Source organism: Camarhynchus parvulus, chromosome 17 (assembly GCF_901933205.1).
Source record: "Camarhynchus parvulus chromosome 17, STF_HiC, whole genome shotgun sequence".
Classification (NCBI taxonomy): Eukaryota; Metazoa; Chordata; class Aves; order Passeriformes; family Thraupidae; genus Camarhynchus; species Camarhynchus parvulus.
In genome coordinates, this window is record NC_044587.1 from 6,106,850 (window position 1) to 6,127,624 (window position 20,775).

A 20,775-nucleotide genomic window follows, 5' to 3' on the forward strand; every position below is an offset into this window, starting at 1 on the left:
GGCTCAAAATGCTTTCAGACTCATAGGTGACAATTGCATTATTTTTCCTTATATTTTCTAAGGAGAATAATTTTTGATCTTGATTTATGAATGAGCTTTCCCCTGAAGGATTAAAGATGCCTGGAAGACCTTGGTTCAGGTCCTCATGAAATTTCTGAATGATCATGGACAAGTCACTTCGGAGCATTCTTGGGAAAAAAAAATCTTTGGGATTGTTTCTTTTCTTTCAGTGGAAGTTGTAGCTCTTGGCACTTTTTCCCTGTGTTTTCAGTACCTTGTTTTGCCCATTCTTAAAAATATGAAATACATACTGATATTGTCCACCTCTCCAGGTTATATGGATGGTGTAATCATGGACATAGGAACATGTGAGAAATAACCATGCAAGCATCTCACCACAGAGATTTGGGAAACTCCAGACGTGTGGAACACAGCTCAGGCCAAAAAGAGATGGTGACATTTGCTCTGGGCTCAGGCCTGCATTTCAGAGTGGTGAACCAGGCCAAGAGGGGTGGAGAGACCAGACCAGCTGCCCAGCTCCAGTGTCCAACTTCAGCATTAAAAAAAGTCACTGATTGCTCAAACCACATCTATTTTAAAAATTCAGGTTAACAAAGAAAAAAAAAAAGCAAAGAATTTGCTTAAATGGCTAACAGGAAACATCTGATCCATGGGCTAAAACTCTCTCATTAAAAGAGGAGCCTTGTTCATGGCTGGTTTTCAGGACCTCCACTGGACTTTTCATGCAAACAGAATGATTAAAAGCATATTCTGTTTTTAAATTAATCAGTTCCTGAACAAGACACCAAATATTTTGTGCAATGCTGGGGTACTGGCACAAGACAGCACTACCCAGTCCTGTCCATCAGCTCCTACAGACCCTCTGTGCTCCCTCCTGAGGCTCATCTTCTGGATTTACCTGCACACAGCTCTTCAGCCCACTCATTTCTCTACTGGCTTTGGCTGGCCACACTTGAGAGTACCATGAAATGCTGTTACCAGTTTCCCAAGTGCTCATGTGGTGCAGGAGACTCTTAGCTCACTCACTCAAGGAAGGGGCTCAGCTGTACCCAAAGCAGAGAAAAGACTGGAGCAAGAGAGGAGATGTTTATCACCTTAGTCCTTACAGAGAGAAGCAGCATTTGTTTTGTCAGTGGTCTGTGGCCATGCCAGCCCCTGCAGACCCATGGCAGAGCCTGGCTCCCACTGTGTGCATGGACAGCAGCTGGGATGTGAACCTTGGCAAACCCCAGGCTCTGACATTGGATCTATCCAACGGATGGATCTATCTCAGGATGACATTGGATCTGTCCAAGGATGGATCTATCTCAGCCCTCCATCAAAAGGTTGGGAGGCTACAAAATGAAACCTTCCTGACCCAGAGGCAGCCCTGCTTTTGGCTATCCAGAGACAATTGATGCCTTTTCATAGGATGCAAGAGCCTGCTCATGCTGGTGGGGAGGGCAGGGGTACCCTGTGACCTTCTGACAGCTCATCAGATGAAGGAAAAACCAATAGGTGCTCACTGGAGGCAGGAGTTAATGCATGATAAGGCACCACAGAAGAAGAGAGCACACATGGAAAAGAGCTTGGTGAGAAGGTGCCTCTCCCTGTGAGAGCTGGAGAGGGGATCCTGCCTGTGGGCAGCTCCAGCAGCCTGTCACTGCACTGGTGCTGCTCCCAGCAAACTCTGAGGCTGGTTCCAGTGGCTGCCAGCTCTCACACTGTGTAACAGAGGGCAGGGACCCCGCTGGACTCACTCCCATGCTGATCCCTGTGACTCCAAATCCATGTGCCTTTTTACGGCACCTCCTCCTTGAGACATGAGCTGTCATCCTTGGCATTTCCACACTAAGCTTCAGCTGCTGAGCTCCAAGGAGAGCTCTCCAAAGACAGTGCTGTCCCTGGTTTGCACAGAGCTGGAAGAGCCAAGCAGCTTGTGTGACACTGTGTGTGTCATGGGGAGAGACCAGAACGATGAGCACAGAGACAGAAATATCTGCTCGTGGTGTTCATGGCTGGCTCGTGCTGCTGTTACCAAATCCTCCCCGCCCTGGGGAGGGTCTGATCCTGTGCTGTTCTGTGGAAAGAAAGCCAGGGCTTTTCTTTCACAAGGTGTTTGCATGGTGAGGCTCTGAGCACATGACCAGCAGCACCACTGGGTTCTTAGAAAAATGTAAGGAAACCTAAGTTGTGTTTAACTGACTTGTGAACAGACCTCAGACGAACCTCAAAATTACTAAGTATGTCTTTGAATTAAATTTCTCCTCCTTCCTTTCTATCTCTTTTAAAAGAATACTACTAACAAAAAGATTGTAAGCGAAAAATCATAGATAAAAATTAGCACAGCTGGTGCAGTATGAACACTCTATGTGAAAAAGAGAGATATAAGCACACATCAAAACCAAAGATGAACCAAAAAAGAGCTCAAAGCTCTTTGGATATATTTCCTGAAATTTTGCCTTTAAATCTTTTCCTCTAGCAGAGCTTAAGAACTTCTGAAAATATTCCACTCCATTTGAAGTTTAATACAATCTGCAGTGCAGACATTCCTGATTGTGGCTACCCATCTCCCACAGCACAAGAACAGCTTGGTGTTCCTTGAGCTAGTTCTATCTCCTACTCTCTTCCTATGAGTCATTTCCTACAGTGGCAGCACAGCTCCTTCCCAAAGCTGAACCAGGACTGGCATATTGTCTCTGCATGGCAAGACAAGCCATCAACACCTTCTCTCATTCCTTCCCTCAGCACCCCGATGGGGTCTTGTTTTTATAATTTTTCTTTTCCCAGCTGCTCAGCTGAACACCATGAAAATCCACAAAAATCACCATAAAAAGACATATTTTTCAGCCACTGCACTGGCAAGACTGAAGGTTTAAGCTGTATCAGCTCCAGCCCCCAGCCCACCTCTAAACCAGGCAGATCCAGAGATGTACAGCCTCCTGTTATTTTAGCCTCCTTTGTGCACTGGACTCCAACCATAAATCTGCCCTCAGCCCTCTCCCTCTCCATGGCCCATATTTTGGGATGTACTGGCCTCCTGCATCGCTGTCGGGCAGGGGGAGGTGGAGTCAGCTGTTTCCACGACAGACTCACCATGTCCCTCACAGCTCTGCAAAACTTTACTTCCCTGGAAGGATTTCAAGCTCTGACTCATGTCCAGTTCCTCTATTTTAATAATTCCCTCTTACATCATTCTCAGAGGCCCACGGTGTCACATGCAACCTCCCCCAGCCCCCAGCTCCTCCTCGGCTGAGCACTGATCCACTGCCAGCTCTCATCCCAAACAAAGCTAGGCACAGAAATATGTGTGATACCAACTCCTTCCTCCTCCCAGAGCATTCACCAGCTCTGAAGGCAGCTAAAAAGGGCTTGCAAGAGCTCCCTGCTGCAATGACAACACGGAGACAGCAGAGGAACAGCAGCCACACCAGCAAATCTAAGGGAGCAGGGATGGGAGAGACCAGAGAAATCCCAGAAGGCTCACAAAAACCCCAAGGCAGCTGGGAGGCAGCGGTGGCCAGGAGATAAGTGTTGGGAAGAGAATCAGGTCAGCTGGTTTGTGCTTTCCATTTCTCCCAGAGACTTCCTGAATAACTGTGGATGTCACTTAATCTTTCTGTTCACGCTGGGAAGTTCAAATCGTCAGCATCGGCCCATTCAAGATTTCCTATTAAACCTGATATCATAAACCAGGGATGGAGCCAGAGCCCTCTGAAGGAGCCAAGCAGAACAAAGGTGCTCACGTGTAGCCATTTAATCCCTTCCCTAGATCCCAGCCTGAATGCCTCCACAGCTGAGAGATTCCCTGCTGATCTCAGGGGAGCCCCTTGCTCATAGCACTGACCGCCAGACTGAAACCCTTGCCTGGAAGATTACAAATCCTGGCCAGCCAACAGCTGGAAGGCTTTGAGCCTGCAGCGTGCTCTGTGCAGAGAGAGCAGAGAGCAGAGCCCCTGCACCTAACAACAGTTGCTGTGTTTGTTTTGCCCTGGCCAGCGAGTCATGGTTACACCACGGACCCTGCACTTATTCATCACAGAGGTTTCTGGTGCAACCAGCAGCTTGCAGAAGATCTGGTATGGATGTTGTAGAAGAAAATCTGAGAAGTGTAAGATCCAAGGGAGCATGGGAAAAGAGCAATAATGCCTGTGAATTGAGAAGAGCATGGAAGAAAGGAAGAGAGCAATATCTCTATCTTTGGTTTTCTTCCTGCTTGAGAAGACAGACATGGAAAGGTTTGTTTGAAGATATAAAAGGACCCAGCCAAAAGCCAAATGTCTTGTTTCCAGTTTCATTCAACAAGGTCTGCATAATAGACGAGGAAAAACTTTACCGGCCTACCCATCTTGCCCCTCTTCCCAGGAACTCCAGGGATCCCCTGCAAGGAAAAAACACAGAGAGAGAGAAAAAAAAAAAAGTTCTGGTTGAGAAATCAAACAGCCAACCAACAATACAAAGCAAAATGAGAAGAGAAAGGAGAATGCAAAACAGGCTAATGACTGCGGCATTGTTTGGGAATCAAAATGTCAGCTACTTGCAGTGGGCTGCGAGAGCAGAAGACAATTAACCTTCACCCATTAACTGCGGCCTGCCGAGGCCACGCGCAGGCAGCATCCCCAGGCTGGGGCTGGGCTTAGCAGGAGCAGTCATTAAGCTACTGGTCTGGAACCAAATGAGGGCCACTGCTGAGGCACTCGCTGCAGAACTCGTGTTTGTGTTTCTTATTTAGTTCTACAAGCATTAAATCAGCGTGGCCAGAGCGCGGGGCAGGCCCCTCCCAGGCAGGCACACTCCCACATGGTCCCGCGGCCTCTCTGCTTTCTGGGGATTGCATTTTGAGGGAGGAAAGGCTGGAATCAAACACTGGTCGTCTTCCAGGGATCTTTTTAGGAGCTCTTCTAGTGGGGAGAAGGGGGAGAGATCAGGCAGGTGGAAGGATGTGGAGATGGAGAGTGGAAAAGCAAGGGATGACCTGTAAAGCTCTGGAAATTTGGGCTGGGGGAAGGCACGATGAAAAGGATGGGAGAAAGAGAGGGCACAGGCATAGCTGCCCACTCACAGCCCCAGGCTTGACTGCCCAATTCAATGCAACTGGAAATAAAGCCATTTTTAGAAGGCTCAGCACTGTCCCTTCCAAGAGCCAGGCTCTTTCCAAACACCTCCAGTCAGGCACACAAAGTGCTGAGGCAGCGTGGCTGGGAGGGGATTCCCGTGGGAGCAGGGAATCTCCATGGACATTCTCCTCACCCTGCCCCACCTCACTAAGATGAACTGGCAAGGGGGAGAGGGAAGGCAGGTTTTAAGTGAAGGAGAATATAGAAAAACTCCTCTGTAGTCAACAGCAAGGTCTGATGGCCCTGCTTGAAGCCTGAACAGCTGAACATCAGCCTTATACAGGGACACAGGTCCTCATTCAAGGGTAGGAAGAGACTAAAGAAGGGATAGGTAAGCAATAGGCATGCTTGCCTCCTTCCTCAGGGAGCAGGGATAGAGAAGGTTACATCAGGCTCTGAAGAACTGCATTCAACCAACACACCGAGGTTTTCTTCACAAAATACTCACTCGTTCTCCATCGGCTCCTGGTAGGCCAAATAATCCTGGGAGACCAATATAGCCCTAAAGAAAAGAGGAAACAAGCAGTCAAACACATTTCTCCATTAGCAGCAGTCAGTCTGTGCTTCCTGAAGAGCAGAGCAGCCTCCAGCGCTGGTCAGCGGCAGCCGTGATGAAATAAACCTTGAGGCAAGTGTATATGCCCATGGACTGCATGGTGCTGGCTTCCACGATGTAGTCCAAGGGCACATACCCTCACACCAGGGATCAGGAGGACTCCAGGCAGCAAGAGGACAGCCAGAAGAAACCTTACCTGGGCTGGCTCTAAGTGTACCTGAGGGAAATGGAGCTTGGTTCGAGGTTAGCAGAGGTAATCCACAGACCTACACCTCCTTTTGTCTCTTTCTTTGCTTTTGACACTCATTTCCAGCTGTCCTGTTGTACAAGCCCTTTCTGTCTGTCTTCTGTCACCTGGTGGTCACACACTGCAGCCCCTTCTGAGGCAAACCCCCCTTTTTCAGGGCTGCCACCACCCTGCAGTGAGTCCTGGCTCTGCCCAAAGCCTGTCCCTGCACCACCAAGACCTTGTGCAAAGGTTTTCATCATCCCAAGCACTGAAGGCCCTGCATGGGCTGGGAGAGGCTGAACCTGACATTTCAGGCTTGGGGCATTGATGTGAGGCTCAACTTGCACACCCACACTACGGGGAAACCACCTTTGCACCAGCACATTTCACATAAAACCTGCTGCTTCCACACTCATCAGAAAACCTTGTGTTTCCAGGTTTCTCTGTGGCCTTGGGGCCCTGCTGAGACAAGACACGCTGCATAAAACACAGTGTTTCCCTTCCCTTGCCACAATGGCAGCCTTGTGTTTAATCCCTTTGCTCAGCAGCCTGGACAAAGTCACCTTGTGTGCTGGGCCTCTGCAAAGGCCCCACTGGTGCCAAGCATGCCAAATCCAGAGGAAGTGAATTTCAGCAGGGAGCCCCCTCCGTGGCACCTCACTGTTACAGGAGCCAAGTGCTAACACTGCTTTTCTCTCATCTTTCTTTCTCCATCATTGCTAAATCTCTACCTGCCAACCCCACCAAACGTTTTCACCAGTCCATTGCTCCCTGTGGGTTGTGTTTCCTTTAGGGACAACACCTAGCTGGGAAATAATGCTACATTAGAGTGATCCTGTCTGCCTTTGCCTCCTGAGTCATAAAAGAAACCACATAACTCCCAAACTTTTCCTGAAGAAGGAAAAAGTAAAGGTGGAGGATGAAGAAGAATCCAGAGCTGGCTCACTTAAACCACAAAATGCACATTTCTTACCTTAGCACCCAATTCTGATTTACTGTGGTTGAACTAAGAAAGGGCTTCCTTGGGTATTTATACATATTTCAGTCCTCACCACTCAGGGGTGCAAAATAGAGAATAACTTCCAAATTTTACATTCTGCACATCTACCACCTGATAATTACACAAGGTCCTGGTCAGGGCAGTGAAGAGATGCCCCAGAGAAAACTTCAGCCCTTGCAGAAGTGGGGTGAGTCTCAGATTTTTCTCTTCTGCAGGAACTGAACGTGCCCTCTCCCTTCCCAGCTCAGGAATACTGCTAGCTACAGGGTCAGCATTTGTTTATTCCTTGCAGTTTTCCCAGTGATGAAAGCCAGCTGCTTGAATTTACTGCATATAGAGAAAGTATCACGTGCTAGAGAAGTGGGGATTTATTGGGTTAGGATCTCATTGTGAATTTATAATTGCAGGAAAAGAACAAAATGTGATTAACAAGAGCCTTAAGTAGTAATAAAAAAAGAATCCTTTGCAGTGAGAATAAAACCCCAGCAATTATTTCTGGTGAGCAAAACCAGACAGAACAGAGATATTGTTTGTATTTGCACATGGCTTCAAGATGCTGGCTTGCTGTTGTTCATAATGATATAAACCACTCCCAAACCAGGCCTGTGCCCAGATGAGCCCATACTCAGCGTGGTTAAAGTCTGCTGAACCACACTGATTGAAACTAAAGAGGCCTTTGGGACATGGGGCTTGCAGGCTTTGATAGGAATTTGTAAGCCATTCTTTCCTCCCCTGCAATGTGAGCTCTGAAGGGGCTGACTTTATCATCAGCACTACTGGGGGACTTTGATCAAGGTACATTCCATGTTTAATTAAAAAAACTTAACAGTGCATGGTTCAAATCCCCCAAACCCAACAAATTAAAGCAACCAGCTTCAGAATTGCAGAATCAAGTCTAAAGTTTCTTGAGAAGTCTTTGATAAAAACAAGCAGAGAAAAGGCAAATGAAAGGTTGCTTACCCGAGTGCCTTTTGGGCCAGATTCCCCTATGGGGCCAGGTAAACCCTAGAACAGAAGGGGAAAAAACAAAGACAAATGTGGACAAGCTTTAATTTAAAACAACAAGCAATGCCAACCCCCCAAGCACCATCCCTGCATGGTTCTGCTTTAAGTGCTTCTCAAAGCTTTAAGTGCTGCATGGTTCTGCTTTAAGGTTTTGCTTTAAGCATCCAAGGAGTATCAACAAAGGAGAAAAAAAGACCAAATAATACAAATAACAGATCTGCCATTGTTGGGGAGCTGGGATTTAGCAGAACCTGAGACTGCTGCACACAGTGAGCCTTCCCTGGGGCTGAATTTGAGATTTCTGAGGATAAAGACCACAAGGGCTGATGCAGTGGGGTGCCCAGAGGTTGTGTTACACTTGGGATGCGAGGCACAGTGATGCTCTGTGCCCAACAGCTCTCCACTCATCTTCCTGCCTGAGCAAACACATGCATAGCAAATGTATTCCAATACCTGCTTAGGGAACACTGGTGCAATGAGAAATTCCTACAGCCCAGAAATTCACTTAGCAATGCAGGTACTGTGATATCTCTAACCCTTTGCAGCATCAGCTATGGAAAGAATTGAAAATTAATTCCCCATTCTAATTCTATGCCTAATGCTGCTCACTCAAAATACTGCAAAGAAGAAAAGTGCAAAAATGCAGAATAATTTTTCAGGCTTATTGCCTTCTAGCAAGTTTCCAGATCAATTATTTTTTCAAGTTCCAAATTTTGATGGGATTTTTCTGGGGGAATGAAAAAAAAAAGCTAAGTCCATATTTTGTTCAGCTGGCAGCACTGCTGGCTCAGCCTGGGATGTGAAGGTTGGGTTGTGCTCTTTCCTGGCTCCTGCATCATTGCCAAAGATTTCAGGCATCGGGGTGAAGTTACAATCCTGCCTGTGATGCACAAACCAAACCTGAGCCAAGCACTCTCTCCCATGGCTGCAGAGCCAGCACAGCTGACAGGAGTAACAAGTAGTAAAATCTCTGTAAAGTAAACAGCCCCAATGCAGGATACACACAGTATTCAGATAGGCTGAAAAAAAGCTGCCTTAAAAAATTAAAAAAGTCACTTTCCTGACCCAAACCATGTTTTTAAGAAGGCAGATTTGTTCTTTGAATGTCAAGGCACAGATTTCATCCTGCTTATCTGATGGGCTGAATTGCTGAACAGCATTCATTAACCTTGTATGTCCAAAATCTCTTGGACCTCTTCTTATTAGCCATCTAACACACATTCACACCTAGGAGACTCTGGCATGCTCAGCTCTAAGAGCCTTTCAGAGTATGAATGGAGCATTTAGTCAGGTGCATAAAGCTCCCATCCAGTTCTGCCATCTGCACTCTCCAGTGGGCTAAGCAAGGTATCAGTTTAATTTTCAATTTAAAATGGGTCATGCTTTATTGACAGTCTGAAGGAGAGAGATGCAGACTTGTTCTGCAGGTCTAGTTCACATTTAATCCAATAACCTACACATCTGTATAAAAAATTCACATCCAAATTCATGATACGTCTGAAAGACTCAGGACAGAGCATTTGGGATCTCTGACATCTGCCTGGTCTCTTGGCTTACAGATAAACATGGCTGAATCCAACATTAAATGTGTCCATTTTAGAAAACCCTAACAAACTCACTTCACCACAAAATGTTATAGGGCTGGGTGTTCTGTCCTCCAAGAGATTCCATTTTTTAGGATCTTGCAAATTCTCCTGTTTCCTTTACACCCCTCAGCATCTTCCGTCAGTAGGACAACAAAGTGTCCAATCTTCATCCATTTCCCCATGCACACTCCTTCATTCCTAAAGTTGTCTTTGTGTAATTTTTTTCAGCATGAGAACAATGACTTGATTGTCTTTCATTATAATTTTTGAAGGTGCAAATATGATTTATATATATATATATATATTTACAGTTCATGCATAACATTGTGTGTGTATACATAGATTTATGCCAGTGCATTTTATTAATAGGAGTTCTTCTAAATCCCCTCCTCCAATAATAAATACACCTTTTTCCATCCTAGTTTTCTAACTTGTACAACATTAGATGCAAAATATGCTTAGAAAAGAAGGGTTAGCAGCTTGCATGTGTCTTTCTGTGCTCTGCTGTTCTGTTTTTTCCCTGCTGTTTTACTGAAGAAAAATCTGCCATAATTTGCTGTAGAAATTCAGCTTTTATCTATCATAGGCACAAAATACTTTCTAACAACATTTCGGAGTTGAAAGACTGTGTTATTGCTACAACATTTTGAGGAGAGCAGGAGGAAAATATTCAGAGATCAAATATTCAAATATACCAACATTTTCTAGAGGACTGCACTGTCCTTAGTGGGGCATGTCTTTATCTACCTGCACACCCAAATCCCTACTCTGTGCACAGCACGATGAGATTTACTGCACCTGCCTGCCAGGATAACCTTTGGCACCTGGACTTCCAGCTGGTCCCCGTTCACCCTTTGGAGAGAAAAAAAGAAAAGGCACAAAAAGTCAGGTGAATGTCCAGCTTGGGAAGTGTTTTTAGCTGAATCATTGTGGAGCGGATTAACCTGATGGACATTTATTGAGAAGAAAACAATATTAAGGGTAGATAATGATGTTAATTAATGAGGGGGAAAACACAGGGAAGCCAAGTCAACAGGATCCATGCATTGAGCAAGTGCTGCTGTTTCTCCTTCTCCCTCCATTTGGGGGAAAGCAGCAGAGAATCTGGAACAAGGACACTAAGAGAAGGTGTAAGGCTGCATCTATATCTGGCATATGGAACCGTTTTGCTGGTGGGAAAGCACTGCCAAAATTCTTCAAAACTAAATGGATTCATGTATAATATCCTTTAACATCATTGCTAACAGGGCCTGCTATTCATTGCCTTTTTTTTTTTTTTTTTTTTTACTGCATTGCAAACATCAAACTTAACCAAATAGAGAGGGGGGAGAAGAAAAGGGGAGGGGGGGAATGGGCTTTGGGAAGGGAATCACATATACTCAGCACGGTGTGGTTAGTAAAGTCCTGGTGAAATTAATGTAAAAAGACAAATGAAGGAGTAAGATGGTGAGCTGGCTTTTCTTCCCCCAAGTAAACTTAGCGTGGTTGAGCAGTAAAAATTAGAAATTATATGTAGAAAGTCCAAGGCAGCCTCCTCCCACCATGCCATGGATGCTGGGTCTGTGTGTGTGCCCAGATCCTGGTGCATGCCCAGCTGCCTTGGGAGCAGCTGCACCAGAGCCAAACCAGCATCACAGCCAGCAAATCCATCCCTCCTCAAAGCTCCCCTGTTGGGAAGTGGGAAAACTCACCTGGTCTCCAGGGTGACCTGGTGGTCCAGGGTAGCCTTTATATCCCTGTCAAAAGAGGATGGAAGAGATGACTACTAAGAAACAAAAATGTAGTACAATAATCTGGGTTTGGTTTCTACTTCTCTTTGCAGGTGGGACTAAAGTTCTGAGGAGAAGCAGGATTTTAGAAAGCATTACACAATCATGAAAACTTTTATCAGGCTGCTTAGTGCTTGCACCACCCAAACCTGCTGATGTGCCCTGCTGTGGTCTGGGGTGGTGAATACTCCAGAAGGAATTGCTCCATGAACACATTTGGAGTGGTCTCCACGCTCAGATCTATTTGTGATCTACACCTTGAGCGCGGTTGCCCTTAATCCTCAGGAAACCACAGAATGAAATGTTGGCTTTGGGCACACTGGGGACCACAGCAACACGAGCCACTTGTGCTTCAGAGCTCTTACTTTTGCTTTAGACTTTGAAATGCCACAGGAAACACCAAAACAACCATTTACTGCCACAGGAAACTCCAATTTTTCTACCTTGAACTTGTCCAGCTTCCAGCTTTTCTAATCTAATTATTACAAGATCCAGAGTGCTTCATTATGAAGCTACCAAAATTGGTGAGCAAGCTGCCTCCCAACCTGCTCTCTCTGCTGAATTAATTAGAATGAGTTTCTTAATCCACCTTGCTTACTGGCAAGTGTTTCAGGCTTCAAATCATTCTCACAGGCCTTTCATAATCCTGCTGCAGTTTGTCAATATTTCATTTTTTGGGGGGATGCAGACACTGGAGCAGGACAAGGGCAGCCTGTTTGACTGCAGACTGAGCACTGTGTGTCTTAAAGGGAGTTTGCTTTCTCCTAGATTTACCTAGAGCTCCCTTCAAACAGAGTGAATTTTTTATGTGATGGACAGTTCAGATTTTTTCCCTCTTCTTTATTATCTTGCTTCAGCTGTTTAAAACAAGCTTCCATCAAGAGAAGCAGATCAGGAGATTGAACTCAGTTACAGAGATGACTGTTTAGCTGGGCTAGTAGCAAGATTAAAAAAAAAAAAAAGCAGAAAATTTAACTTGAAACAAATGGGAGAGAAAAGAAATAAACATGGAAGAGTCCCTGAACAAATACTAAAGAAATAACAAATTGCTTTCAAGCTTGGGTTACAACTACTTGCCCCTCAGTCCCTGCCACTCACCCGTGCTGGCCAGGGCTCCAGCACACCTCATCTGTCTGTGAAGCCCACAGGGAGTGTCCCTGCTCTGGAAGCCATCACCAGTCACAGGGGTGACCAAGCACTTGGCCTTTGGCTCCACTCTCCACACAAACCCAGGACTGTTTCTGCTCCCAGGCCCACACCTCTGCTTAACAGCTTTTTTATTCTTCCCACGGGCCATTCCAGACCTGCAGCCTGAGCCTTTGCTGGCAGGGTGTGCAATGCTCCCAGCCATGCTGGCCACTGCCCTCTCCCCTTTGCATTCCTCCTGCTTTGTTATTTCAGACAGTCTGGCCTGCAGTGATGCTGATTCCCTTCTCATCAGGTCTCTCCTGCTTGGCTTTGCTGATATGCCATGGCTCTGGACAGAGCTGCACCTTCTGACAAGGCTGCCCTGAAAAACCCTTGGTGGAACCACCTTGAGGGTTGTTTCTCCAAATGCTGTGAGGACATTTCAGTCAGAGACTCCTCACTGGAAGTTCTTGGAGTAGCACACAGGATTCCCTGCCCCTCTGCAGGAATCTGCCCCATGAAATCCTCCCCTGCTCATCCTCTCCCTGGCTCCCTGACAGAGGCTCACAGAGAGGAGGGAGGATGCTCCACCCTGCTTGGGTGTCTGGCCTGAAGGTGAGAGCTTCCAACAGAAACATCCCTGAGTTCAGCATCCCCAGCCATTCCCTGAAATTTAGATTTCCATGGGGTTTTCTCCTGGGACCTCTGCCCAGTTCTTCCAGTCTGCAGCAGGAGCTGCCTTGTCTCTAGACAAATGGAGCACCAAGCTTAACAATACCTTACTTTTCCACTGATAAGAAATATGTGCCTGGCTTGGCTGCTCTGAACCATTCTGCTCCAGCTGGATTTCTGCAGGATGGATGTTTTGAGCCTGCAATGCCCACCCAAAGTAAGTGGTTGCATGATGGTGCCTTGAGATGCTCAAAGAACTTCCTGAACTAAATTTTGCACCAATTCTGTAGTGGTAAGTGAATGGCAATTAGGTTAAATATGTTATGTTCTTAACTATATAGGCACTGTTATGTGCTACTGTTATGTTCTATTAAATATCCTCCTCACAACATATTCTGGGCTCTGGAGGGTTTCAAACATGTATTTCTTCACAATATACCCCAGTTATTTCTGCCTCAGGTGAATTACAATGAAGGAAAACCAGGAAAGCTTGTGTATGTTACAGCTTTGTGTGAAAGTATTTACCTGCTAAAATCCTCTTCAAATAGCACTAAAATGACAGGGCAGAGGGTATGAAAACAACTGCATTTGCTCTTTTATCCAGATACTTCATGATGATTACAGGGCACTCCACACAAAGGGCTGTGATTTGGAAAGGAAATTGCACTCCAGTGAAGGATTTACTCATCTGTGATGATATTTATAATCCACTCTCTCCTAGCTAAAGGGATCATCCTGCACTTTGGTAGGAAATGTGAAGAATTAAGGGGCCAGGGTATGAGACCTGCATACAGGATGTTTTGAAGCTCTGACCACTTCCCAGCTCTGTCTTTGCTCCCTGACTCCAGTGAAGCTTTGCCTCTCTCACTGCTGCTGTTTTCTCCTCTGGAGCAATGATGCTGCTCTGCTGAGATCTGTCTCCAAGGCAGCTGGGGTCTGCAGCCCCAAACCAAAAGGCAAAGGCCACAGATACCTCATAGGCACCAGAGGGGACATCCAAATCCTGCCACCCTTCCTGGTCTGCAGAAGCATCAATTGCTCCGTGTGGAGAGGATGAGAAATACACCTGCTGCTCCTAAGGCAGTCTCATGTACTTGTAGATGTGTGGAGCTAAAACAGCTTCAGGGGTGCTCTGAGATCAGCCTTTCCAATCCTGCAAGCCCAATCCAAGTCTGTCAGCATTCCCAAGGCAGGCACTGAGGACTGAGCCACACTGTCCAAAACCACACACTGCTGGTTGTGGCTCCAGCTCACGCTGCTGAGACAGTGGTTTCATTTAGTGGGAAATGCATTTTGTTTCTTCTGGTGAAATATTTTATCCATTTGAAGGTTTCTACGTGGTATTCTCTGATCAAAGCCCTCAGAGCCCTTTTTGCAGCACTTCCATGGAGTGAGAGGAGGGATGTCCACTTCCAAGGCATTGCTGTTTTCCAGTAGCCAAGATATGTTGCCCACCCTCAGCCAAGCAGCAGTGTATTTTCACTGGGACAATGCCAGCAGGCAACCCAGATTGAAAAAAAAAAAAAAAAGAATTTTCCAAACATTTCTCCAACAGCTGTAAATTTTTTCTTAATGCAAGATGCTAATAAAAGCCAGGTTACACCAAACCCACTGCCAGACTAGTGCTACTGGGAGGTGTTTTTAAGCTGCACCAAAGGAAAAATTTCAACATCCAACTTGTTCATTACTTGAAGAAACAGAAGCATATCCCTGCTTTTACCCTGTCCTGGGGGAGTTAAGATCAGATGTGAAGGCCATGTGCTGGACTTGGGAATGTTTGTTCAATCTCCTATTCCTTCTCTGCTTTTTCCACTATGAGTTCTTGCACTCCTGACATTGCATTTTGCTGATCGTAACCACAAGGTTTTGTTTTATGAGCTGTTACACCAGGAAAATGGTATTCTTTGCACCCTATTAGTTAGAACTTGTTTGTGACAGCAAAAGATCTATAATTAATCACTCAATTGCTCCTACTCCACACAGCACCCCAAGCATGACCAGCCTTGGAGTAGAAAAATAAACTCAGCCCCTCCTCTTGGCAATTTGGTTCTAGTATGAAGCATACAACAAATAATGGTGGAGAGGGAGGGCTCCTTTCAGCCTCCTCCACACCTTCTCTCTCTCTTTGGAGTCTTAAAACATACCAGAGGAGGTGTTTGTGTGCAGCTAATTGACCTGAGCAACAGTGTATGGTCAATGGCCCATTGACTGATGAAGTGATGGAAACAAGATGCTGATTTTAACTGTTCAGGTTAGCTGTGGCAGTATTGGCTTGCTGGGAGAGGGAGTTATGGCCACTGAGCCCCACTCAGCTCCCTGCAACAGGCCCAGCTTCCCAAAAAAAGAAACCAACCTACCAACACAGCCTGGAGCTGGAAACTCAGCTGAAATGTCCTTGATATATGAAAGATCTGAGCTCCAGGTATGGATGGCTCAGGTATTGCTGTGAAGGCTTGAATGCATGGATAGAAACACACCCTGCTGCCTCAGGAAAACAGGGATGGAGCTTGTGATTTATCCCTACATACCCTTTTCTAGGCATGAATGTGTTTGGGATGTTAATGGTGTTGAAGCATCAATATGGAAGCAAATAAAGCAAAACCTGAACAGTGTTGACAGTCTCCAAGCAAAATAAAGAGGGAAGGAACACAGATATGTTCTTGAAATGTGCTTTACCAGGATAGACAGCTGTGGTTTCCTTGGGATGCCAGCACTGTTCTGAATCCATGTTTTGAGTATTGCTGTTGGTTGCAGATCCCTTTAGAAATGCACTGGCTGCACGAGGCCTAAACTGAGCTTGCTGAGGAGCACCCAGTGTCAGGGTGCAGAGGGATGAGGAATACAAAGAAGGAACAGAGTTCTGTACCCAGAATTTCATTTCATACTCTAACACAGTCTTCAGCAGCTGCTTCAGCCCATCTCCCCAGGTTATACACCTGCTGAACAGGCATAAGGCTCTAAGGATCCCGGGTCTTTAAATTAAATTTTTCAGGCAGAGTTATAGAAGAAAATTTTAAAATAAAATTACTGATCTGATTCACTAGAAAAGAACACTCTTACCTTTCTACCAGGTGGTCCAGGGAACCCAGTTAAACCAGGTAAGCCCACATCTCCCTGTAGGAAGCAAGCAAGTTCAATTAGTTTGCAGCAACATTTTCCCTATGCCTACTGGAGTTACCACAATTATTTTGCTGACACCAGCCCCCAGCTATTGATATTTCTGGTTCTAATCACAACTCTTCAAAACCTGAGTGGATAAGAAGAGTAGATTTAAACAACATCTCTATTAAGTGGCTCATATAAATAATAACCCCAGTTAATTAATGGCAGCTGCTGCTGGAGTCCAGCTCTTTGCAAGCAGAATGAATGTGCTTTTTTTCCCCTCAATGATCTCATTCAGTCACATGCTTCATTCGCCTTTCAATAGGCATTGAAATCGCCAAGGCAAGGAAATTTTAGAGTTTAAATGCAATAAGAACAACAGGTACCTGCTGCCAAATCCTGTGATTTGCTCTCACACTCTGCTACTGCACTGGCTCAGCCCATGGCTCCCGTTGGGATGGTGCTGGTGGTATAATTATTTAACCTGTCTGTCTGACATGGACTGAACCTTTGCAGGCTGCTGGTGGGAGGGTTTGCTCAGTGGCCTGTGCTTCTGAAAAGGGATTGCATCACATCCCAGCTGGCAAACCCAAAGCATCACAGAACGGGTGAGCGCGTTGCTGTGAGACCTCTCCAACACCCAGACTGGCTGTGTGAGCCCACTTGGCCTCCTCTGACCAGGATCAAAAAACCCTGGAGTGCCTTCTTACTGAAAATCAACAGATTTCCAGTATCTAGCTTGAAAATTAGGCATCACTCCAAACTCCTGCTGGAAATTCCTTATTCCTATTGCTGCTATCAGGGATAAAGCCTCGTTAACACAAGCTAAAGGTCATCTGGGTCTCTCCCTTTTTTACACCAAGCATTGTCTTCAAGAAAACAGTTCCAGACCCTGCAGGTCGATGATTTCCAAGTGATGCCACTCCAATATAGTGTACCAGAAATTTCAGAAGATATCTCATGGCCTTAAGTTATAAGCATCATTTCAGTCTTAGCCTTCTGAATGTTTTCTAGCATTGCCTTCCATCCTGCAGTTGTGTGGCCTCACTGTGCTTTATGAGGGCATCTAGTGTCAAATGAAGAGCCCAGGCTCCTCATGGCTGCTGCTTTCAATGAGCTGTGCAATTATAGCAAGACTTATGGTGAGAGGAAGAGAACCAGGCTTCTGCCCTGGACTTGAGTAACCAATGATTGTGCAGGCATCACTGAAAGAGGTAATTGAGGTAGGTGATGTGGAGCCCTGATTGCCCTACTGTTCATTTCTAGAATTCTGTGAGGGCTTGTTGCCTCAGTAAAAATTACTCAGCTGTGAAACAGCAAAAATGGGAGTTGTAACTTATTGAAAGGCATTAGCAGAACTCTGATCCTCAAAAACTGTTAAACCCAGAAAGCAGCTTTCCTTCCCAGCTGGGAGCTTTGTGTTGGTTTGAGCAGCCCTTGGTGGAAACCTGTCAGCAAGGTCCATCCCTTAGAAGCCTCCACCAAGAAACCTCTACCCTGATGGGGCTGCAGCATGAGGCAAACCCCTGTTCCTCATCTCCTGAGCAAGAACATCCTTTCCTTGGCCTCCAAGGTTTTTATTCCTTACCCCGGGATTGCCTTCTTGCTGCAGCTGCATGCCCAGAGTGTGGCTGTACCTCAGATATGCTACTTGAAACACTTGGCTGAAGCAGCCACGTGCCTGTGGCAGCAGGGACTTCAGCTGGGCTGCAGATTGTGGATAAAGTGGATAAACTGGTGGCCAGGTGGCACCTCAGTGCACTGTGATCATTGAGAGCTACCTCTCTTCAGTCCTGAATCCAAGATCTAAGCCTTATTTCCCAGTCCTCAGCAGCTGGGGTGCTGGTGGCTGCATACAGACCCCCTGTGTGTGTGTGCACAGTTCTGGAAGCCCACCATGGCCTCGGGGTGACATCTCACCTTCTGCCCATTGCGAGCTTTTCCAGGTGACAGCCCAGGATCACCTTTCTGACCCTGAAATGAAAAACTTAAATTAGTGACATAACCCAAGGGCCCAGCCCACAGATGTGGTTCTGCTTCCACCAAGCCTCCAAATTAGAAAAACATTTTGTTTTATCCCAGTCTTCCCTGACATCCCAAATGTATTAAAGTGGCCTGGAATAGCTGTTGTGCTGGGGGTGGATTTGGTGAGTGATTGCTGCTGCTAAAGAGTTGAGTTTTAAATAGTAGTTGACAGTATTCAATTGGCTAAAGAAAGGATAACTGGAAGAAAGCAATGTCAGGACTTTTGATACTTATTAGACCAGACAGCTGCAATTCCTTCCTTGTCTACAGCTACCATCACAAAAATAATTACCAAGCCTATTACTGGGGCTGAACCGTCCCTCTCGACAACTCACTAGATGCTGTTGCTTTTTTAACTGTGAGGAACAGATGAGGCTGCAGAGAAAGTTGTATTAATTAGACACCCCCAACAGGCAGAGCAATTGTGAGGCTCCCAGGCTGGCAGAAAGCAGCACTTGACCTTAAGTGGCAGTATTCCTTATTTTCCTCCTTAACAACCGTGACGAGGGAAATTACAGTTTGAGGCTGTGATCTTCTGACAAACACAGGCTGGAATCTCAGCAGCATTTGATCATCTAATTCCAGCAGATTCCTTTGGAAATCCCACTTTTCAAGAGGTGGAAAGGTACTGTGAGCACCCAACAGGGAGAGATGCAAGTAGGAGAATCTAGAAGAGATTGAAGAGTGCCAGGTTCTTTGGGTAGGGGATAGGTACAGCTCAGCACACAGAACATCTCTTCTGGCATAGCTAGGATGGGTATCCCAGGGTCAGTCACTATTTAACACCCATGAATCATAAACAAGCCACAACCTCTGTGTGCCCATCAGCACAGGACATCTGGGAGGGTGAACTAATGGCTGTCAAGTGAAGGCTTGGAGGGGAGACCCAGAAAGGAGCAATAGTTGTCAGGATTCAGGACATCCCTCTGGCTGTCCTGGATTGCCAGGACCCCTGCCAGGGGGCTCAGAGACCTTGGCACAGAGCCCAAGACCCCTGTGATTTTGATTATGACCCATGGAGCAAGTTACCAACCTTATATGAGGATCTGCAAGCCACAAAAGTCTAAGCAGAAAAATAATTTGTCTTTCATGGGGTGAAAAATTGATTTTTGGGGTTTTTAGAATGGGGGTTCAGGGGGCAAGATGGAGGAATCTGGGTGTGTCCAGCCTTTCTCCTTCTTCTTCTTGGCCTCCATCTTCTGCTGTGATGTTGGCACTTTGGAATTGGTTTAGAGTAGAAGCTCACTGTCTAACATAGGTGATAGGTATTGGGAATTATTGTAAATATTGTACATGTAGTTTTTAGTATAAAAAGATAATACTGCCCTGGGAGCAGGCAGTGTGCCTCTGTCTGTCCTGCTGAATGGACCTCGGCAGGTCAGGAGAAAGAATTTTATAGATAAGATACAATAAACCTTGAGACTGAGAACTGAAGAGTTCTGATTCCTTCTTTGAGTGCCAGGCTGGGAAAAGAGACTTTCAGATGTATCTCAGGGTCACTCTGAGCAGCTAAAGCCCTGAGAAATAATGGGTATAAACTGGCATTTCTCATGAGCAGCACAGAGCTCTGGTCACAGCCTCACTGGGAATGCATTCCACGTGTACTTCCCACCTCGCCCAGAGTGTAAACCCCCCCATTCTGCTCCTCCTCCAGCATCCACCACAGGCTGTGAGACTCAGGAGTGAGACTGCTTGGCTCTGGACTGTAGGGAGCACTGCTGATTCAAGGCAGATGTATCTGCACAAATTCTCAATGAAGGCTACAGCTTTCCAAACAGTAAATGAAGTCATGCAGATAATCTTGCTTTGCATGCAGCTGTTATCAGGGCAATTCTCCCACTCCCTGAGCTTCAGAGCAGTCAGTGGGTGCTGGCACTGCTGGGAACAGATTAGAGCAGCCCTTGGGATCCCTGAGTGTTCATTTCTGCTCTGCAAAATTCATTTGCTGCAGCAGGTAGACACCCACCACTTTCCCTAAATCTTCCCATATGCTCCATGCAGTGACTTTGAGACGTGGAAAAGAGCTTGTGTTTTCCCCTGGGAAGCTGCAGATCACATTAGCCAGGTCTCTGCCTTGCACTGGCTCCGTGTTCAGCCCTGCTGAGCCCATCACACAGGTGCAGAGCTCAGCCACGAGCAGGATCACATGTCCCCAAGATCAATCAGCAATGGCACCAGCTGGATGTGAGGGCTGAAATTGTGGATTAATTGCTTCAGTCTTCTTACACAGCAATGACAACGGGGGAATTAACCTAAATCTTGTCCAAGCCAGGCCACAACACCTTTCCCACAAGTTTCTCTCTTTCCCATCCTAACTTACTGAGAACATCTTCCTCTTGTAAAGTAAAAAAAATGTTTTCTTCTGGGAATTGCACAGTCTAGAGCTGTGCAACTTAAACATCTCAGTTTTGCAATCCCACTAATACTATTTTAATTATCAGTGAGCCAAACTGATGAGCTACCTTGGAGAGAAAAAGCACTCACTAAACTGAAAATACAATATTTTTTAAGTGCTTTAAGAAGAGATTTATCCAGGGCAGCAAACCATCCTAATACCTGATGCCAAAAGCCTCCAGGTGAGAAATG

General features: G+C 46.0%; 1 protein-coding gene across 3 annotated transcripts in view; it reads right to left on the reverse strand.

Moving 5' to 3' along the window:
• LOC115910772 (collagen alpha-1(XXVII) chain-like) overlaps positions 1-20,775 on the reverse strand; it is a 149,035-nt gene that overhangs the window by 88,557 nt on the left and 39,703 nt on the right. For all 3 annotated transcript variants that reach the window (XM_030961168.1, XM_030961167.1, XM_030961169.1), the window contains 7 exons: positions 18,085-18,138; positions 16,123-16,176; positions 11,185-11,229; positions 10,292-10,345; positions 7,863-7,907; positions 5,566-5,619; positions 4,337-4,381 (listed from right to left, as the gene is read on the reverse strand). In XM_030961168.1, coding sequence (XP_030817028.1) covers positions 4,337-4,381; positions 5,566-5,619; positions 7,863-7,907; positions 10,292-10,345; positions 11,185-11,229; positions 16,123-16,176; positions 18,085-18,138 — 351 coding nt within the window. The remainder of the gene's footprint in view (positions 1-4,336; positions 4,382-5,565; positions 5,620-7,862; positions 7,908-10,291; positions 10,346-11,184; positions 11,230-16,122; positions 16,177-18,084; positions 18,139-20,775) is intronic.